At 39.5% G+C, this 19,313-nt stretch overlaps 1 protein-coding gene across 2 annotated transcripts in view; it reads left to right on the top strand.

The window, feature by feature from the left end:
• tcf12 (transcription factor 12) overlaps positions 1 to 19,313 on the top strand; it is a 69,690-nt gene that overhangs the window by 13,547 nt on the left and 36,830 nt on the right. For both annotated transcript variants that reach the window (XM_078795842.1, XM_078795843.1), the window contains exons 5-8: positions 627 to 729; positions 16,175 to 16,236; positions 17,742 to 17,874; positions 18,858 to 18,910. In XM_078795842.1, coding sequence (XP_078651968.1) covers positions 627 to 729; positions 16,175 to 16,236; positions 17,742 to 17,874; positions 18,858 to 18,910 — 351 coding nt within the window. The remainder of the gene's footprint in view (positions 1 to 626; positions 730 to 16,174; positions 16,237 to 17,741; positions 17,875 to 18,857; positions 18,911 to 19,313) is intronic.

Below are 19,313 nucleotides of genomic sequence, written 5' to 3'. Positions count from 1 at the left end.
ATATCTATAATATATAAAGCTTTTGTATCCTTCCCCTAAACCATGATGTTGAACAATCTTCTGCTCTCCGGTCATTTGACACTTGTTTTGAAGCTCTCATGGTGCTACTCTTCAGAGAAGATGCAGAGTAGAACAACTTGCAATTGGCCACCTTAAATAGCCTTTCTCATGATTGGCTTCACCTGTGTATGTAGGTCAAGGGTCAATGAGCTTACCAAACACATTTTGTGTTCCAACTAAAGGTAAAGGTATTCCAATAAAACAACAAGGCTGCCCAAATTTAGGCACCTGCCTACTTTTGGTTAAATAATATTTGCAGACTTTCTGTTAATCCTATAAACTTCATTTCACTTCTCAACTGTCACTGTGCTTGTCGGCTATATCATATATTTAATTGAATTTTTTCATCCCAACAACCAGCGATTTATAAAGGAAAATCTTGAAAATTATCAGGGGTGGCCAAACTTTTTCATACCACTCCTCCCTCAAAGAAAAACAAGCGTACACAACTGATGTATGCAACAAACCTGTTTTGCACTCCGCTTATATAAATTAAGGGTATGTCATAGGACTCAATTAGTGAAGTTGCCCAATAATGTTCTTAATATTCTGATCTCTTCCCCCAGGCTTTCACAGATAGCCCTCATTACGGCGATCATTTGAGTGACAGTCGATTAGTGTCCCATGAAGGATTGTCCCCAACACCTTTTATGAACTCCAACATAATGGGTAAGTAAGCGATTCTCTTCAACTCACTCTTGTCATGCCCTTTGGTAGTGGAAAGACATTGTGTTAAAAAAAGCCCTAATGGCGTTAGGGCACATCATTCATCTGGCGGTAGCAGCACTGAGGGGCTTTCCAGGCTACTGGGATATTTTTTCCCTCTCCCGCTGTCTTTATTCCCTCTGTTAATCCCCTTCCCCTTTCTGCAACTCCCTCTTCCTCCTCATGCTATGACCCTCCCCCAGGCTAGAAGTCACACCATCAGTATAGCTTTCCATCATAAGAAGCTCTCCTGACCGTCACAACCTCCCTAAGCAAGTAACATTGTCAACAGGGTGAAGGATGTGGTGTGAAGGGTTAAACAAGTGTATTGTATCAAAGACCACATAAGCAGTATATGCTTAGAAGCTGTATTCCCGTAATAAGATGTATGTTGTATTCCCGTAATTGGATCATCTCCTGGTTTGCTTAGGTGTGGGTTTCTAACAGTGATTGACATCTCAGCACTGGCAAAAAGTGTCTTCTCTTTCAGTTTTAACAAATACATAATATTACTTTTAATAGTGATGATACAAGGTAGAGTAACTGTACCTTAAATACACTTTCATCCACTTGCCTTATGGAATTTATGCAAAAACCCAGAAGATGTCAGGTGGGATAAATTGTGGTTGTTCACTGTTATGCATTTCTATTTTTTTATTGCTAACTAATGATTAGCCAATTAAAAGCTGCAGGGTGTCCCGCACGTGTCTAGGTGTGTAGCCACTCGACAGTTTTATGGCTACCCACATCTCTGCTCATTATGTCATTATGTAATGGCCTCGGAGAATGGTTTCCTTGCAAAGTGATTTGTCGACAAATAGAAGTTGCTGAATTGAAACAAAACATCTCTGTTGTCAGTGAATACAAACTGGAGTTTGAATACAAACACACACTGTGCCTGTAAGTGTGTGTATGAACCAGGAAAAAGCTGAAAGAAAGAAACAAAACTGCAAAGTATATATATTTATGACAGTGACATACCAGGGCCAGGTAGGTTCATTGTAAACATGCCTAGGCTTGGAAAGGATCTTATTAATACATGCACTGATTGGTGGATTGCCTGTACTCTGATTAAACCATTAAATGTTCAAGCTAATTTCTACCAAATGGATACAAGGCGATGGTGATCCATACATGACACTGTTTCTTCCAGGGATAGGGAAGTTTCCGTGTTTGGGCTGATCCCATTCAGTATATTTTGTTGTCATGTGTGTCGGTGCCGCAACCTTTTTGGTCACTTTAACGTCATGCGCTGCATGCTGTCTGACAGGTGAACAACACATTACATTGCCAATGTTTATAGTGCAATATATGGACAAGGCTTTCCTCATTGTTTTGATGTGTGATACCATCTGACTCAACAAGTTGTCGGATACTGTCTCAGAGGCAAAATTTCATTGCAATATACTTCAAAGTTACATCAGGATTGCCTTAAATACTACAGATATTTGGATTACAAGGGTTACAACTTGATCTCAATTCTTTGACTTTTATAGTGGAGATGTGGCCCACATTTGGTGGTCCTGATCATTATCCACAGAGGTAGTGGGTTGCTATTTCCAACAAGAGAATTTTCTTAAGCTGTGCTGCTGGGTTGCATGTGAGGAGGATTGCCGCCGTTGTGTCATGTCGCTGCCGTGTTGTTGTGTCAGCAATTTTTTTTTTCAGCTTACACTGGCACAAAGTTTGTCTGGCTGTGGATCTTTCGCAGTCACGAAGGACAGGGGAAGACATAGGTGACGCCGTTGTTGTTCATCTCTAAAGAGTTTGCGTGTGCACCGCTCAAACTATATTACTGGCATATTGACGCCTAGCCACACCACACTGGATAGCTACTAGCGTCACCACAGACTCGCCCGTAGCAGGTCAGCGTTGCGCTTTTAATTCCTCATGTCACTACCAAAAGGCTACACATTGGAGCTGCCACTAGTGCTGCTGTGTTTTTATGTTTTTGATTGGAAAAATTAATGCTACGTGAAGAGTTCCTTTCTTTGTTGCCATGTGAACTCAGTGTGCCCTGGAAGGAAGTTCCATTAATGCTTCATTAAAGGACCAAAATATGGCAAAATACCGTACATATGACATGTTATCACGAATCTCCCTGTTACTGCATGGTTACAGCATGTATATAAAACCATATAACCTTGTTTAAGGTTTTTGGGCGTGCTTTAATTGAGGATGTTCCGATCAGGATTTTTTGCTGGCGATACCGATAATCCATGATTGAAATCGTCCGATACCAATACCAGTGTAACCAGTAGTGCTGGTCGATGGAGGGATCGCCTTTTTAAAGCAAGTATCGGCTTATGTCAATACCGTCCTTTTTCACTGGTGTCGGCCGATACTGATATGTGGCCGATTGATTGGAGCATCCTTGATTTTAATAGCAGTTTTTGTAGGCGGCATAGGTGTGTTTTATTACAGAAGTAATGAGCTGTCTCTTTATATCTTTAGAACGCTCGAAAAGAGATGCGTGTTCATGTCTCATATTTGTGGATGATGGGCAGAATTCCCCATTAACATTAGCATTGTTTTCATGTAAAAAAGAAATAATTTTCCAACATGTGGCGGCTTTTATCTTACTATGCCATTGCGCCACCATTCAATACGTGTAGGCACCCTGGCATAGTGAAATGTAAGTACCTAATATTATCTTTTTCCTTGAGTCAGCTACATGAGGGATGTTGTAAACACTTCATATCAAGCGATGTGGATAATTACCATACACAGTAAGCTGCACTCGCTCCCTTTGGACAGCCTAATGTTGGCCTTTTTTTAATGATTTACCAAATTGACTCATATTTTTGGGTTCTTCAGCTGAACCACAGTTGATGCTTAGTCCTCACACTAGCAAACATGCTAAGTTATAATTCATCATTGTCTCACTGTGTAGTTGCCTTTACATTACCTGCTTCCATCCATGTGCTCCATGGCCATGATACAACTGCTGAGTTGTAAATTCTTCCTCACGTTCCTCCCAGTGTGCCTCTTCCATATTACATATGCAGCTTTAGCTCTGCACTAATCATCTTAGTGCTGTCAACACACGTGAATCACGCGCCTACATGAGGACCCAACTTGACTACCTTGAGCTGTTTTTACAGACCAAGTGTCCACTGTAATCACCAGTTGGCTCCTTTCACCCATAGACCCCTAGTTATCTTGATGTACTGTATAAACACATAACACCCCTCCATGCATTTTCTATACCTCTTGTTCTCATTAGTCACAGGTGACAGGTGAGCTGGAGCCTATCCCTGCTGACTCACCAGTCAGTAACAGGGCCACATATAGACAAACAACCAGTCATACTTGCATACACACCCATTAACAATTTAAAGCAGGGGTCTCAAACAAATGTGGCCCGCAAGACACTAGTTTGTGGCCCCCGCCTTGATATGAAAGTTTAATGTTAGTGCGGCCCACGCAAGTTTGATATGGATGCTGTATGGTATCATGTACCCAGAAAAAAATATTACGTTTGATTAATGTTCATATTAAAGGTTAAATAACTGTTAATTTTAATCTGAAAAAAATAATTTGTCTACCCACCAACTATATATGAAGTTTTTATTAATTGCCGTTTTATTATTATTATTATATTTACTTATTACTGATTGATTGATTTTCTTTATTCTTGATTTGTTTATTTATTTATCATCTTATTTTGTGTAGAAAAATAAGATATTTGACAACAGTGGAATGTTTTATCAGAGCTTTTCTTGTAGAAAATTGGAACCAAAGCAAAGTTTATTCATTTTTCCGTTTTTTGTTGTTTTTTGGAAAACCTGATGCGGCCCAGTCACCCAGACTCTAGCTCCAGTGGCCCCCAGATAAATTGAGTTTGAGACCCCTGATTTAGAGCCTCCAATTAACCTAACATACATGTTTTGGGGTATGTGGAAGGAAATCTATCCACGCGAGAACATGTAAACTCCACTCAGATGTTCAGATGTGAGATCAGATTTTCATACTGTGAGGCTGACGTGCTAACCACGAGACCATTTTGAAGTGGAAACACAAAACAGACTTTAAATGCTCATGAGCTGAAGTCGTGTGAGATTTGCTAATGTCTTCCATTATCTCATGCATGATGATATTTTAGAGGTGTTATTGTCACACAACAATTTTGAAGTCAGTTTTTATATTGAATTTTGATTATAGAGGGATTGTTACTGGGTAAAAGCGTGTCAGTGCAGTGTACAGCTGTCTCCTGTCTGATATGTGACATACTGTACATTTTCAGATGTGTAAGTAATGGATATTTTTTCCAGTAATGATCTGAAAAGGCAACTTTAGATAAAAAATGTCAATGTTCTTGGACACAACCTCCCTCTTCAGTTTCGTACATTTTTTCAAATGCCACATCACTGTGCACACACATCATACAGGGGCAGGTTTAATGCAGGTGCTCCGTACGTTAAGAGCCTCCTCTAAACTAGACAGTGGTAGTGTCAGGCGCTGTTCAGGCATCCACAGCACTGTTGGTCATAGGCGATAGCAATGCTGTCTTGCTCTGCCCCTCACCCATGCAAATCCACATTTACACAGAAAGACACAAACAGTATGCACATTTACTTACTATATGTGCACCATCTCTCCCATGACCTCGTGTTAAACATTTGATTTGCATGGATGATTTTAAGTGACAACCGCAAAATGCACATATCTCCAGTTTATATGACAGGAACAGAGAGCTGCGATTGGAAGACGAGGCAATGTGGTGCAGTACAGTTTGGAGGATGGAGCTGGTCATTATGTTGAGCTGCAGGGTGTGCTTATCTATTACCGAGGTCAGTGGAGCATGAAGAGCTGGAGACGAGCTGAAAGAGTGCAAATCCTTTTTCTCCATCCCCATGCCGCCCACATTTCAGACCTCCCCTGCCTACTGCTTTTTCTGGCCCATCTTGGCCTTGCCCGGCCTTCCCCTCCTGCGGCCGCGGCCCCCAGCCATTGACTGGGGAGGAGGCGAGCCAGCTGCAGAGGATCATCTGTAGTCTCAATGGGCCTCAGGGGGCTCTGTCTTTAAAGTGGAAAGAACTGAGGTTTGACCAAGATATGATGACTTAACGAGTCTCTAGGAATCAGCTGCATGGGTCACAGCTTCATGGTAATTATTATCACTGCAAAGGAGTTGTTGTTTTTCTCGTTTGGCTCGGCTACATAACGACATGGGAAATTAGTTGAAGATGAGCCAAAAAGTTAAGACTGTATTTTGTTCCTAATGTGATGGTCCAGGGAAATCTCCATATCTGTACCTGCAGTAGCACATATAACATACATGGTGGACATGTTCTGGCCACTTTACAGGCGGTATCTGGATTACATACGATTTAAGTTCCTGGTATAAATCAGCTACTATACCTACGTAAATTATATCTACATTAACCCCTAAGTCACTCATGCTGTACATATGGAGGACATAAAGTAATAAAACACTAATTGCTATATGTAAAGGAAGCAGAAATAAAAAACAAAGCCAAAAGCACTACCACATTTCGATGTTAATAATTACTACACTACACCACACCGCTTGGGTATTACTGCCGCTTTCTGAGGATTAGCAACCTGGCAACTTGTACTGTTCTGTTGAGCAATATAGTGATTTCTGAATGTCTCTGAAGTTGACATGTGTCCTGTGTGTGGATATTTGAGTTTGCTGATGTATGGTTCGGATGACAGTAGCCTGTTTTGTTTTCATCACCCTTACAGCGCCCGCGGGTTTGTCGTTAGCGCTGGACATATTCTTAAATTTTATATTAATTGTTTTATTTATTTACTTGTGACATTTTTACTTTGACATCTAATGCAAAGCTAAGCTGTTTTGTTCAGATAGCTTCGCATATTTTAAGCTACATTGTTTGAGAATCTTTAATGCACAAAATGTATAGCCACCTACATCCTTAATTTGTTTTTGTATGTGTGTAAGAAAACGTTTGGCCACATGTAGGTTAACGGTAAATTATGATCTGTAGCCTTAATAATAACTTCAATATATGTGGGCTTTCGCATTACCTTATGTTGTCCTACAAAATGTTTGTGATTGCAGATTTTGCATACTGACCTTGCAGCATTTTATGTAGAAAAACACTTTTTATGCATTACAGCGTTAGAGGGTACAAGACGCTTCTCTGTTTGGTGTAAAGGCATCACATTTTAAGTTTTGAAACGGGAAGATTTTAGGAAGGTGGCTTTGGGTAAATTACATTCTGCCCCAAAATTATATTTATCTCTTAACTTTTTTCACAATTTGGCAAAATAAAACAGATGAGATAAGGGCTGGAGCCTATCCCAGTTGACTTATGGTGCACACTGTTTGCTTGGGTTTTTTGCATAAAGAGCTATACTACATTGTACATTGTACATAGCATTTCAAAGCCTCGTGTGCATCCCTCCTTGTCCTTCACCTCAGTTTTCTGTTGTTATACAGGCCAACAGTTGTTTGGCGTCTGATACCAAAGATTGACAAACACTTGATGTTTCATGCTGCCTGGACTGTAATATCCAGCTGGGAGAAATTTTCTTGACTTGTTAAATATGCGCTGGTTCCCTTGGACAGCTGGGAAAGTGATGCAGGGGAGCATGTTAGTGTCCCTGCTGAAGCAGCATCCATTACATCGTTGGTGTTGAAATGGTTGGAGACGTTATTAGGGAGTGCATCACCTCTCACCTCTTAAGAGAATGGACGTGTGATTATGAAGTCATCAGCCGTGAACCTGTGCAGCTTTGGAGAAGCACCCCTCCTTGTGGGTCCTCAGGGTGCCATTGATTGGTGACCATGTGTTTGTGCCTGATAGACTGTGAAATGGTGTGTTGCTGCACGGCTGTGTCACACCTGCGTCCCACCAATGTGATTGATTGGTTTGGTCATGTGGAATGTTCCCATCTGGTCCGCAGTAATGCATTTTTTTTCCCCTCATTTGTGAATAAAAAGCATTGGCGGGAGAATAGCGGGGCTTGGGAAAAAGGCAAAGGCCATGCAAAAATATTTTCCCCTTTCCACCTCCCTTTTTTTCCTTTTTATCTTATTTGACGAAATTTAAATTGACCAAGCTATGGCACCTGATTATCCAGGAATTGGATAAACATAATCAGGAAATCCGCATCTCGACAAGAGATGGATTTTTAAGAGGAAATAAACAGTTTTTGTAGTGCTCATGCAGCTGTAGATATTGAAGGAATATCTTCATTAGCAGTGGAGATAATCTTTTATACCCCCAAGCCGAATGTGTTATTTTTAGAGCTGTAAAATAATGAATAATGATGTTTTGCATAATAAGTCATTGAATCACTTAAGCAACCAAAAATGGTGGTTAGATCAGTGTCTTTTAATGCTACATCTCAAGACAGATGAAAAACGGCGTTCTAGTATCAGGCATCGGCAACACTTACTCAAAAGGTTAATGTTTTGCAATTATGAGTCTGGTTAATGCCGTCTGTGTTGATTATCTGACGTTAACGCAACAGCCCATGTTATTTTGGTTCTCATTGTCACATCCCCCCAGCTTGATTTCTCTTAATCCTGATCCTTCTCCTTAAATTGATCTAGTTATTCAACCTAATGGCTAATTACACATCAGGCTGCATGAGCAGATGCATTTATCATCATGGTACATAATAATCAGTGACATTTCAACAAAAAAAATGCAAATTAGGAGTCATTAACATTTGCTCTCGCTGTGTTGAATAAGTCACTGCTGACAAGGCTCTATGCAAAAATTGGCGTTGAGCTTATGGCAACAGAGATGTGTTTCCTCTGTATTATTAGCTCATCTTTCTTCATTCTACTGTATGTAGTACTCTCAATGGTGGACGGTGCACGGTTTGAAGAGGAAGCTTATTTGATATCCTACCTCTCTCCTCTGCTTCTTCATCCAGACAGACAGACCTAACCTTTAGCCCATCCTGCTTTCATTTACTCTCAACACAACTTAGAAGCATCAAAAAGCTTTGAACGTATGTATGGATGGTGGAACAAAAACCCGTAACTGAAGAAAACAAAGGAACTTTTTCAAAGGTAGAATGGCGCAGTGCCTCCATCTAACATAATTTCATTGAATACAGTCTAAAATATCTCTGGGTTATGGTTCTCACACGAATGTTCAGAAACCTTAAAGCCTAAAGTCCTTATTCTCAAAAAAGCGAGAATATACAATGGCCAAATAATATGTTATTTGTCGCTTCTAAAGTACACCAGTGGTTGCCCAACTTTTTACAGTTACGTACCCCTCCTCCTGCACACTAAAAAAATATTGAACATAATTCATTGGTTCATTCATTTTACAGTAATTCCGGGTAAAAATGTGTATATTTCATGGTGACATTAGATTAAAGGTTGACATGAGCACTGATAAATAGATCATCATCCTACGTAGCAGGAACAGCACTGACAGCAGTTTGCTAGTTTTGATCCTGCTTGTTGAGTATGAAGTGTACATTATCAGACCGGAATCTTTCCGTGGTGTCCCAACTCTAAAATTATCACTATGCCCTTCTTAATAGTATCTGAAATACAATAATAAATACAGTACAAACCTCATTTTTGAATCTCTACTCACAGTGACAGGTTTTCTATAGTAGGGATGCTGCCATCCATTGTCCACGGTTCAGTATCGGATGACTTCCAAAAAAACTTGATCTGTATATGCCATTAAATGCCTTTCAAAGCCAATCACAAAAACAATCACCTGTGGCTTGCACTATTGCCGCCTGCAGAGAGCCCTGTGTGCAGTGAAGTGTAGGTGACTATGATTTTCATGTTCACAGAATCTACTGTTAAACACAGAGTCTCGCAGAAATTGATATAATGTGAATAAAATACTGTAATTTTGAGGAGGAGGAGCACTTGTGTGGAGAAATATTTCCCAGCTTTCCCATATTTCAAATGTGGCGGCATCCCCTCAAAAACGCTATGCTGCCCCCTCCTGAACTAAACATGTAGAAATGGTGACCTGAAACACTGGAAAAAGTTTAAAAAAAAACAACTTTAAAACTTACCTCTTGTGTGGCGTGAATGGAATCTAATGGGGTTAGCTTAGTTTAGCAGAGTATGCTAGTGTGGCTGGCTGTTTGTGCGCGCCCTGAAGCTGTATGACTGTGTTTACGTGGTGTGTGTTTTACCGCTTGTTAATGTAAATGAGCATTTTAGGATGCCTCGCTAAGTTCTGAGTGAAATAAGATTGAAAGCCACGGCAGCAAGACATACTTATGTCTGCATGTCAAGCTTGCTTCACAATCTCAACACAGAATATACCACTGGCCTTCACAATAAGAGCGCTGTGCGCACCATCCTGTGTAATTGTGCACACAAAAAAATAGATGACATAAAAAAACATCTTAATCACGCAAAATTGGAATTGCTTTAGTGACTACGTCTTCCAAAACCGCAAACAAAAAAAAAATTGCAGTGAATTCATGTGATTGTATCAGCCAATCTTACACATGGATGATCGGAATCGGCAGCATAAAACCCTGAGCAGAGCACCCCTGCTGCTAAGCTACTTAACCTACGTTAAAGGTTATCATAATTGATTTTCACTTCTTACAGTGTGAGAGTCTGGGAAGAGCAGAAATCCCCACAAAAGTGACAACACCGCACACAATCATTACTTCTGCTGTGGTACTGTGATTTTGAATAGTTAGTAATTATCTTATGTAACTTTGTGGTAATTACATTCAATGAAAAAAATATGGACATCAAAAGTAAACATGACCGTCTTCAAGGAAACATTTGAGCTGGTGTGTTTTAAGCAAATTTGGCTTCTCCGTAAACAGCATTTCTTCATTTATGTGTTTGTTTTCATGATCTTGGCTTTCCTTAGAGCAAGGGAAATCGACTCTATTGCTAGATGGGGGGGAAAAAGGCTCTTGGAATGTACCTCACGGGCACCGAAGCATGGGCTCTAATTGCTTGTTTTTGTGGTGAGGGTTTTGAATTGATCCCTGGAGACTCTTAGGTCACTACCTTTCATGTTATCAAAATATGTGTGGCTCAGTACAATGGAGCGCTGGGCTGCTCTGCAGCCCTGAGATCGATAAGCACACTGAAAGACTGGCTACCTTTGATTTTTCATCACCTCTTGTTTATTTTGTCGTTGAACTCTTATGTTTAGTCAGTTTGAGACTGTGTGTTCCCCAAAATTATTTAATATACAGAATTACAACTATGCACCGAATATGTGAGAACTTGTGTGTTTTTGTATGGTGCTGTCATTTGGAGTCATTCTTTGCAATTTAATCAGCAACATTTTACTCACAAGTCAATTGCTGAAACATTGCAACAAATCATTGCATTAAACGTGACAATAATGTGTGTTGAACATTTGCTTTGCCTGTGGCTCAAACACACCACAACACAACTCGAGCCACTTCTGATAAAAGGCACATGACAGCAGCCTGCAGTAGAGAAGAAACGGCAGAAGTCTCAAAGCTTGAGGAAAAAATCTTCTGAGGTCTGTAGAAACAATAGTTGTGCTGCAACACAAAGTGCTATATTTAGCTTTTGGACTGGGCACAGACTCATCACTTAGACGACACCATCCCTGCAACTGCAACAGAATACACGCTCAGCACAGCACACTGTGGGAGACAAATAATGTTGCTGGTACTGTGTAATTATTAAGGCCATTTCTTTCCGCAATGTTTTCCATTGGTGTCATTTATCTCCTTGCATAATGTTAACTCCTAAGTTGAGTGATAGTAAACTTACTGGTAAATATTGGTATTAGGGATAGACATAGTAATGGCATCATCTATCACAAACAAACTATTCTGTCTTGTGTGTCTTGAAGAAACTGAGACAAAATGGAGTACACTTCTTTGTTGGCAACAGCAGAGGCATTATTGATTAATTCTGCATGGCAGTATACCATACACTTGTCCCTCTCCACATTGCGGTTCGAAATTTGTGGCTTAAATGTATCATGGTTTACTATATAAAGTAATAAATCATGCTATTTTGTGGTTGAATATGTCCTATTGGTATAAAAAAAGCCACTTACCGTTACAAGGGTCGTGGGGATATGCTGGAGCCTATCCCAGCTGACTTAGGGCGAGTGGCAGGGTACACCATGAATTGGTTTCCAGTCAGTCGCAGGGCACATATAGACAATCATTTACAGATCTCACAACAGACACAATCATAATAATTATAACAACACTGGCTGCTGTCGTGTTATTTTCTACTATATTGAGTAGTACTAGGTGACTATATGGGTCTTTTCATTTCTAGAGGACTGTAATAATAAGTACCAAGTACATGAGTTGGTAAGCCAGCGTGATTCCATTCAGAATTAATTTCTAGATTTTTCTATTTCCGCATTCATGGTTATGGATAGATAGCCATGGCGGTAGCACACTGTCAAGATGTCCCTTCCCTTGCTCATCCAATAAGCAATCCGAACGCAGTGTCGGTGCATTCACGGACTAGCAGTGAGTCGGATATTTCAAACTCTAACTCAAAAACATACATCTCCTCTGCTTCGGATAAGAGAGATTGGCATGGGAGCCGCAACAACGAGGCTGAAGAGCTGCGTGTTGCCGACGACTGGTCTAGTACTTGACTTCTCTGATTTCAGCTGCAGGCAGCTCAGGTTCAGTCTGTGTCCAGTGATGGTGTGAATGTGAGTCTCCACATGTGTGTGATTGACTGACAGCTAGTCGAAGGCATCGTCAGCCTTTTCGCTGAAGCCTGAACAGGATAAGCGGTCAAAAATGGATGGATGAATAGATGATTAATTAGGTCAAGGAAATGTTGTCAATGCTCATCCCACATTAATGGCAAATCTGTTTGAGTGGATGTACTTGTAGGTTTTCATATACATTTTTTAATCAGACGACGAATGGAAAACTGCCATTGGTTATTTGTTGTTTTTAGCCACAGACTCGAAGGGCAGATGAGTTCAATGTAGGAAGTCAAGCCCATATAAATGGGAGGAGTGGAGAGAAAAGATCCAAGATAAGATAAAAAGGTCAGAGCTGCTGCACGTGGCCTGAACTAAATTAACTAAGAGATCTGTCAATGCGTGACCTCCGGACGTGGCACAGTGGATTAATGCGCTGAGCCCACCTCTTCCATCCTTCTCTTCCTGCATTAGATTTGTTGTGTATGTGTGTGACAGCAGAAAGTGTGCTCTGTAGCTTATACTGGTGTTCTTTGTGATTGTTATCCTCTTATACATCGTGATCTTGTGCACTACTCACGTCACCTCATCTTGTTCTGAACAAATACATTTTTTACACTGAACTCTCTATAGCACACAATTACTGTACGTCTCTCGGTCCAAATTTAAATCAGTGTGTGAGCTTTGTTGGATTTAGAAAATCTTGTTTTAAGTCCAAAAACCTATTTGTTTCGCTAGTTTAGACACACAAGTGATTACTTTGTGACAATCCAGCACCATTGTGTCATTGACTTAGCACACTGGAGTGATAAAAGGTTTGGGCACTCAAACCGCATATGAAAGGAATTAGACTTTTTAAGTGTAATAATGGTGACACAAGAAAGACTCGCTGAAGATGCCTTGTTGGCATTTCAATATTTACATTCACACTTGACAAGCTTAATATGCACATGTTGACCAACAAATGTCTTTACTTTAAAGGAAAACTGCATTTTTCATAGCCCATTGTCCACAATCCTTATGTGAAACATGAACATGCATCTTTCCATTTTTTGTGCGTTATAAAGAGAGAAAAACGGTTAACATGAGGGAGCTAACAATGTATATTGGGAGGATGAGCTACAGGTTTTAGAAGCTGAGCCTGCAAGAACATGGAGGAGCAAGTCATTACACCAGCATTACTTGGTGGTGTAAATGTGGAGCTTGCCACACCATGCCAACAGAAATGGAGCGTTTCTGCTCCACTCAGTGGCATTGTTACCATCAATGGGAAAGTGTATACAGCAAGGAGGACATTGCTCCAAAAGATTGCATCACAACGAACAATGAAATATTAATGCTAACAAACCCTTCTGAAACATTTTTACCACCGACCACAATATGCTGGAAGAGATGTCCCAGACCAGCTGGACGAGACGGATAGCTGGCCATGGAGTAATTCACCATGATATTGATTCTGATACATGGAGTACATTGCGCATTATATCACAACACAGCCAATCTGGTTGTGTATTCATAGTTGTTCTTGTTTGCTAGTCAATTCAGATTAGTGTCCTATTGCATTGTTTTGGAGTGGGCCCGTTACCTCTCAGTAGTGGCGCTCTGTCACTATGCCAGAAAAATAGTTCTTCGTGTTAGCTGCTACATGCATAATATTGCTGAAGCTTGGTTTACATATAGATTGTGGATAATGAGCAAAAGATTTAAGGAAGTGCAGTTTTTTTATGTAGAGCTGCAACAATTTTAATTGATGAACTGATGATTAATCCATTATGCAATTAGTCAACTACTATTTGGTATCCAATTAATTAGTTTTGATTCAAAAATGTAAATATCCTCTGATTCCTTTTGACCCATCAAATGTTAATTTTTTTATCCATGAAAGTAGACCTATTATCGCTGTGTTTTAGGCAGAAGAAAGATATTCACACACATCAGCTTTGGCTTTGGAAAACAGTGATCAACATTTTTGCCACTTTTCTGCTATGTTGATTTGGTCCGTCTAGGCCCTAGACTCTATGGCCTACCCAACTACTCCATTAATCGAAACGACAAGCAAATCAGATTAATTGAGTGAGAAAATAATTGTGAGTTGCAGCCCTACTTTATTGTTAGGATCAATTTAAGTGGTTGCCTTCTGTTTATCATTACTAGCTTAACAGTACGGGTCACTATACAGTGTAAGCTCTCCTACACCACCAGTAAACACCTTGACAACATCATAGCTTTTCTCAACGCTATAAATATTTATGTAAGGTTGTGTACACTGTATTTCTTTGGTTTAACTCTGTTTACACAAAGTATAGGTGTTATTGTTTATTGAGTAGATTTGGGGATGCTTCTCCTTGCCTCGGCCTGATCTGAGTGGGTGTTTTATAAAACATGTTTGTGCCCTGGTGGGACTTGAAATTGCAGCACTGAGCATCAATTATTCACATCAGACACGGTGTGTTTGACAAAACACATGCTGCCAGTGAATATTTTACTTTGAACTTGACCACATTCAAACCTCTGAGGACATTTGTGGAATGATAGTAGACCCAGCTAGAGAATCAGACATTTGACAATAATTCAATAAAAGTTCTGTGAAAGGAGTTATTTGATCATCCCGCTGTGATAGCGCAAGGTGGTTGTATCCGACAACTTAATCCTTTTTTTTCTTTTTTACAGAGTGGTGGCTCAGAAATGTATCATGTTACTGTTACAAGAGAAGCGGCTTTGCGAGATAATGTTCTTCACCGATATACTCAGCTCTCAGTGTCCACAAATGTAGTTTAGTCTGCACACTGCAACTTTCTCTTGTAGTACTGCTGAGATGATACACACGGCTCTGCTCACCTGCACTTGTCCTTTTACTTGTGAAAGCAAGTGTAGGAGAACATCCATGCAATGCAAGTTTTTAGCTCACTAAAATATTTACATGTTCCCTCATCTAAACAGAATTTCTGTCTGGCCAATTTAATGTATGATGCCGTTAAAATGATTCATCTTTCTCACATAGGGGCTTACGTTTGTTGGTGTGTTTTGTTTTCCTCAGCGACTGAAACAGCTGAGTTTAGATATTGTCCTGTGTGTGTGATTAATGTGCTTGTGGATGTTTTCTTTCTTCCCGGAGGGCTGGCTACCTGTGATGCATCCTCTGTGATGTGTGCTCTGGATGTCACGCTGATGGATTGATGGAATCAGTAAACAATCATCAAAATGATGATTGTTATGATACTAGATTTAATACAATGGAGTAAACTACATTTTATATAACAATTTAGCTGCTTTCAAAACATGTGATATATCACCTTGCAACTAAATACATTACTCTGAGCATTTTCAAATGAATGTATGAGCCTATGTAAATCCTGCATGGAAGTGTGAACTGAAGTGGGAGGCTGTGTATATCTGCATATATTTTTATTTCACTTTACAACACTGTATAATAGTCTTAGATCATGGTGGACATTTGGATTAACAGTTTCATCTAACTTTGTTTACCTCACATAGAGGCAATTTACACAACGTTACAACACTGTATTACACACTCGAAAAACTTGTGTGGAAAAAACTAGAATGCTCTCCTTAACTTTATCCATAAATAATATTTTTCAGTATTCATAAATTAAAAATCCTGTTAATCATGCCCACTTTATTTTATTTTATTATGATGATTTTTTACTTTTCGTTTATGGACTGTGAAGGTTGCATTATTCATACAGAATCGATGAGTCCTCCAGATTTAGCATTCAACTAATTTCCATCTGTAATCACCAATGTCAACAAAGTACCTTCTTTTCCAGGGAAATCAGAGAGGGCTACATTTCATGGCTTTGGGAGGGATCCTGGAGCATCAGGTTGCCAGGTGAGTTTCAGATCACATAATGATCTTAATAATAATAATAATAATAGGTTCCCAGGCTCTTGCACAACCGCACCACAAAATTTAATTTAAATTGAGATTTTTTTTTTATTTCTTGTAATCCTGCTAACTGTATCATAGGCACAATATGTTTCAAAAACCACAAAAAAGGAAGGTTGGCTCTCGTCGAGTGGAGCGGCGTATATACAGGCTCCAGTTTGCAGTCAGCAAAAACAAACAAAATCTATTGTAAAACCAAAGTTAAAACTTGAAAATGCTCATGAAAATGTGAAATGCAGAAATAATTGCCTCATAATAAATAACTATGAATTCGTCCTTTCCTCATACTGCTTAATGTAAATGTTCCAAATGTATGTGTCCAATTATTCAATAAACACGATTAATATACTGCCAAAAGTACAAAGCCTGCTCCACTGCAAGAAATGAGACTGACATCATCTTCTTGACCCTGAACACGATAAGTGGTGGAAAATGGACAGGTGGATGGATTCTTCTTTAGCAATACCTACTCTAAACTATTTTCCCATATTTGTTATTATAAATATGCATACCGTTATACATACACTGAATGATTTTTAGCATGCTCTGCACTTGTAACATTTGATCTGCTCTTTTGGCAAATGTTTCATCCAAATAATTGAATTAGATGATGGGTCCGTTTGCCTCATGGCTACTTGCCACTTTGCTGGACATGGCTAATGACTCATATTAAAAAAAGATGTCTGCTGTGGATTGATTCATTCATGTGGTTCTGCCTGCCAGTCTCGGGTACACTGAGACTATGCTTCCTTAGTGATTTTCTCTTGAAGAGTGAGAGCAGACAGAGTTGGTGCAATGGTTCAATATCATTGAACAAAGTCAAGAGCAGACATGGCTTGTGGCATCTCTGACAGGTTGTCATTTTACAGAGCCAGTTTGTTCCTTTTGAATTAAATTTTTGTCACTATGTCCAATACTTTTGATGACTGTTGTTACTTTCAAATGAGCCACCGACACAGCTTTAGCACAAAAAAAAAAACAAATCTGTGTTCTGTTTAAGCACTAGTTTTATCTACTAGAAGGTTTGAGAGTTCACGGGTCAGCGTGTCCATCGTTATCCTGCACAGGGGATTCCCAGAGGCACGTGCGCCAGTTGGCAGGCGAGCAACTAAACATAGATCGGAGTTGTACTCGACATCGTAATGCGGCCTGCTGCTGATTAGATCAAGCTCCTAATTGACCTATTAACCCTGTTTGCTGGAGTTGTAGGGGTCAATTAGATATTGGTGTTTGGCATAGTAAAGGCTGGAATTGTATTGTAGCACCTAATAAACAATCACACCCTTTAATATTATGTGATATATCACTTCTATATGGCAGGAATGTGAGTGTTTGATTTGATAGTTTTCATTTCATAGTAAGAAAGCACCTTACCAAGTGGGTAATAAACAACTGAAAATGATTTGTCTTTTGCCTTCATTTTGATGCATTTGTGTTTTCTCTTCCAGTCATCTGTTCGCTCGGACGTGGGATTGACAAGCCCGAGTTCAGTGACAACGTCGACAAAATCACCCGCTCCGTTTTACTCATTCAACACAGCCAATCCCAGAAGACGCTCTTTACAGGATCCTCCGCCAGTTGGTTAGTATGACTTTTCTGAAAGACTTGATGAAACATTTACATATATTCAGTCGTCCCTCGCTACATTGTGGTTTGGACATCACTCCCTCTCGCTATCACATTTTTTCCAAAAGTTAATTAATTAATAAATTATCTCTTTTTTTCAACATATTGAAAAACAAGTTTTATGTAGTATTCTGGTCACATGGTTACATTGAGGCATGATGTTAAATGATATTACCTTCACAGTGCATGTAGTCAGCCATGGCATGTCCGACATGATGGAGCGAACAAAGTTCTCCTCCCATTCCTTGTGGAGTTTTTGTAGTATTCACTAGTAGTACTTTAGTACTGAGTCCTTCTTCCCCACTCCGTTTAGAAAACTAAAAATGGAGCAGCTAACTCGCTCTGTATGCTACAGTGGCCTTCTCTTCTGCCCCCACAGTGATCGCATAATAATGGTAAAAAAAACATATTTCGAAAGCCAGAAACAGGATTTCTATGCTAAAATAATATTAAATGTATTAATATTGAATCCTATTTGGCAGAAATTCACTTATTGCGGTTTTGGCTGGAAACAATTACCCACGCTAAAGGAGGGACAACTGTATCACACAATACGTCTTCTTTTAAACAAAGCTGAAACACCTTTGCTACAAATACAAATAATTCTTATAACATTTAAACAACAAAAACATGTTATTTTATATTACTACTATAAATGCATATCCATGAAATACAAATTAATTGAGATTAATGTTCTTTAATTTCTTGTTATATTAACCTATATTAATTGTTTGACTAGATGATTGTTTTCATTTATTCATTCATTTTCATTACTTCTAAAATATTATGATAATCCTGAACCCAAGCAATAAAGAAATATTTTTTATATTGTTGGTGGATAGGCGATTGGAGCTGTGCTGTGTTTATGGAGCACACTCAATACTTTTGTGTGTTTGTTTGTGAATGAATAAAAGTGTGTCTTTCATCTCTCTCCATAGATCCTCTACAAACAAAAAAGGTTCGCAAGGTCCCTCCTGGCTTGCCTTCATCTGTGAGTGGAAGATCATCTACCTCTCATATAAATAGATTTCACAGTGAGCTCACCTTAGCACACACACACACACACACACACACACAGACATGCATACATATAGATCTGTGCTGATCTCAGATGGCCAACCTGTCAAGGCCTATACACAAAAGAACGCCCTTGACATCATCACCACAGCCACTGGATGGGAATTGCAGCTGAATTGTGTGCTTATTTGTTGCTTAGCTCCACTGTGTGTGTTTACTCGCAAAGCCAAGTTGCAGCATCTTTTATTTGCTATTGAACGGATTGTTTTGTATGACTTTATGCTGAAATGTGTGTATGTGTGTGCGCGCGTGTGTGTATGTATACATGTGAACGCTGCTGTACTTGGAGGTGATTGATTTTCAGTGGTGCCCTGTCA

Source organism: Doryrhamphus excisus, linkage group LG13 (assembly GCF_037039965.1).
Source record: "Doryrhamphus excisus strain RoL-2023G ecotype Guam linkage group LG13, RoL_Dexc_Guam_v1.1, whole genome shotgun sequence".
Taxonomy (NCBI): domain Eukaryota; kingdom Metazoa; phylum Chordata; class Actinopteri; order Syngnathiformes; family Syngnathidae; genus Doryrhamphus; species Doryrhamphus excisus.
Note: the sequence above shows the minus strand (reverse complement) of the source record. Positions and strands in the feature narration are given on the sequence as shown.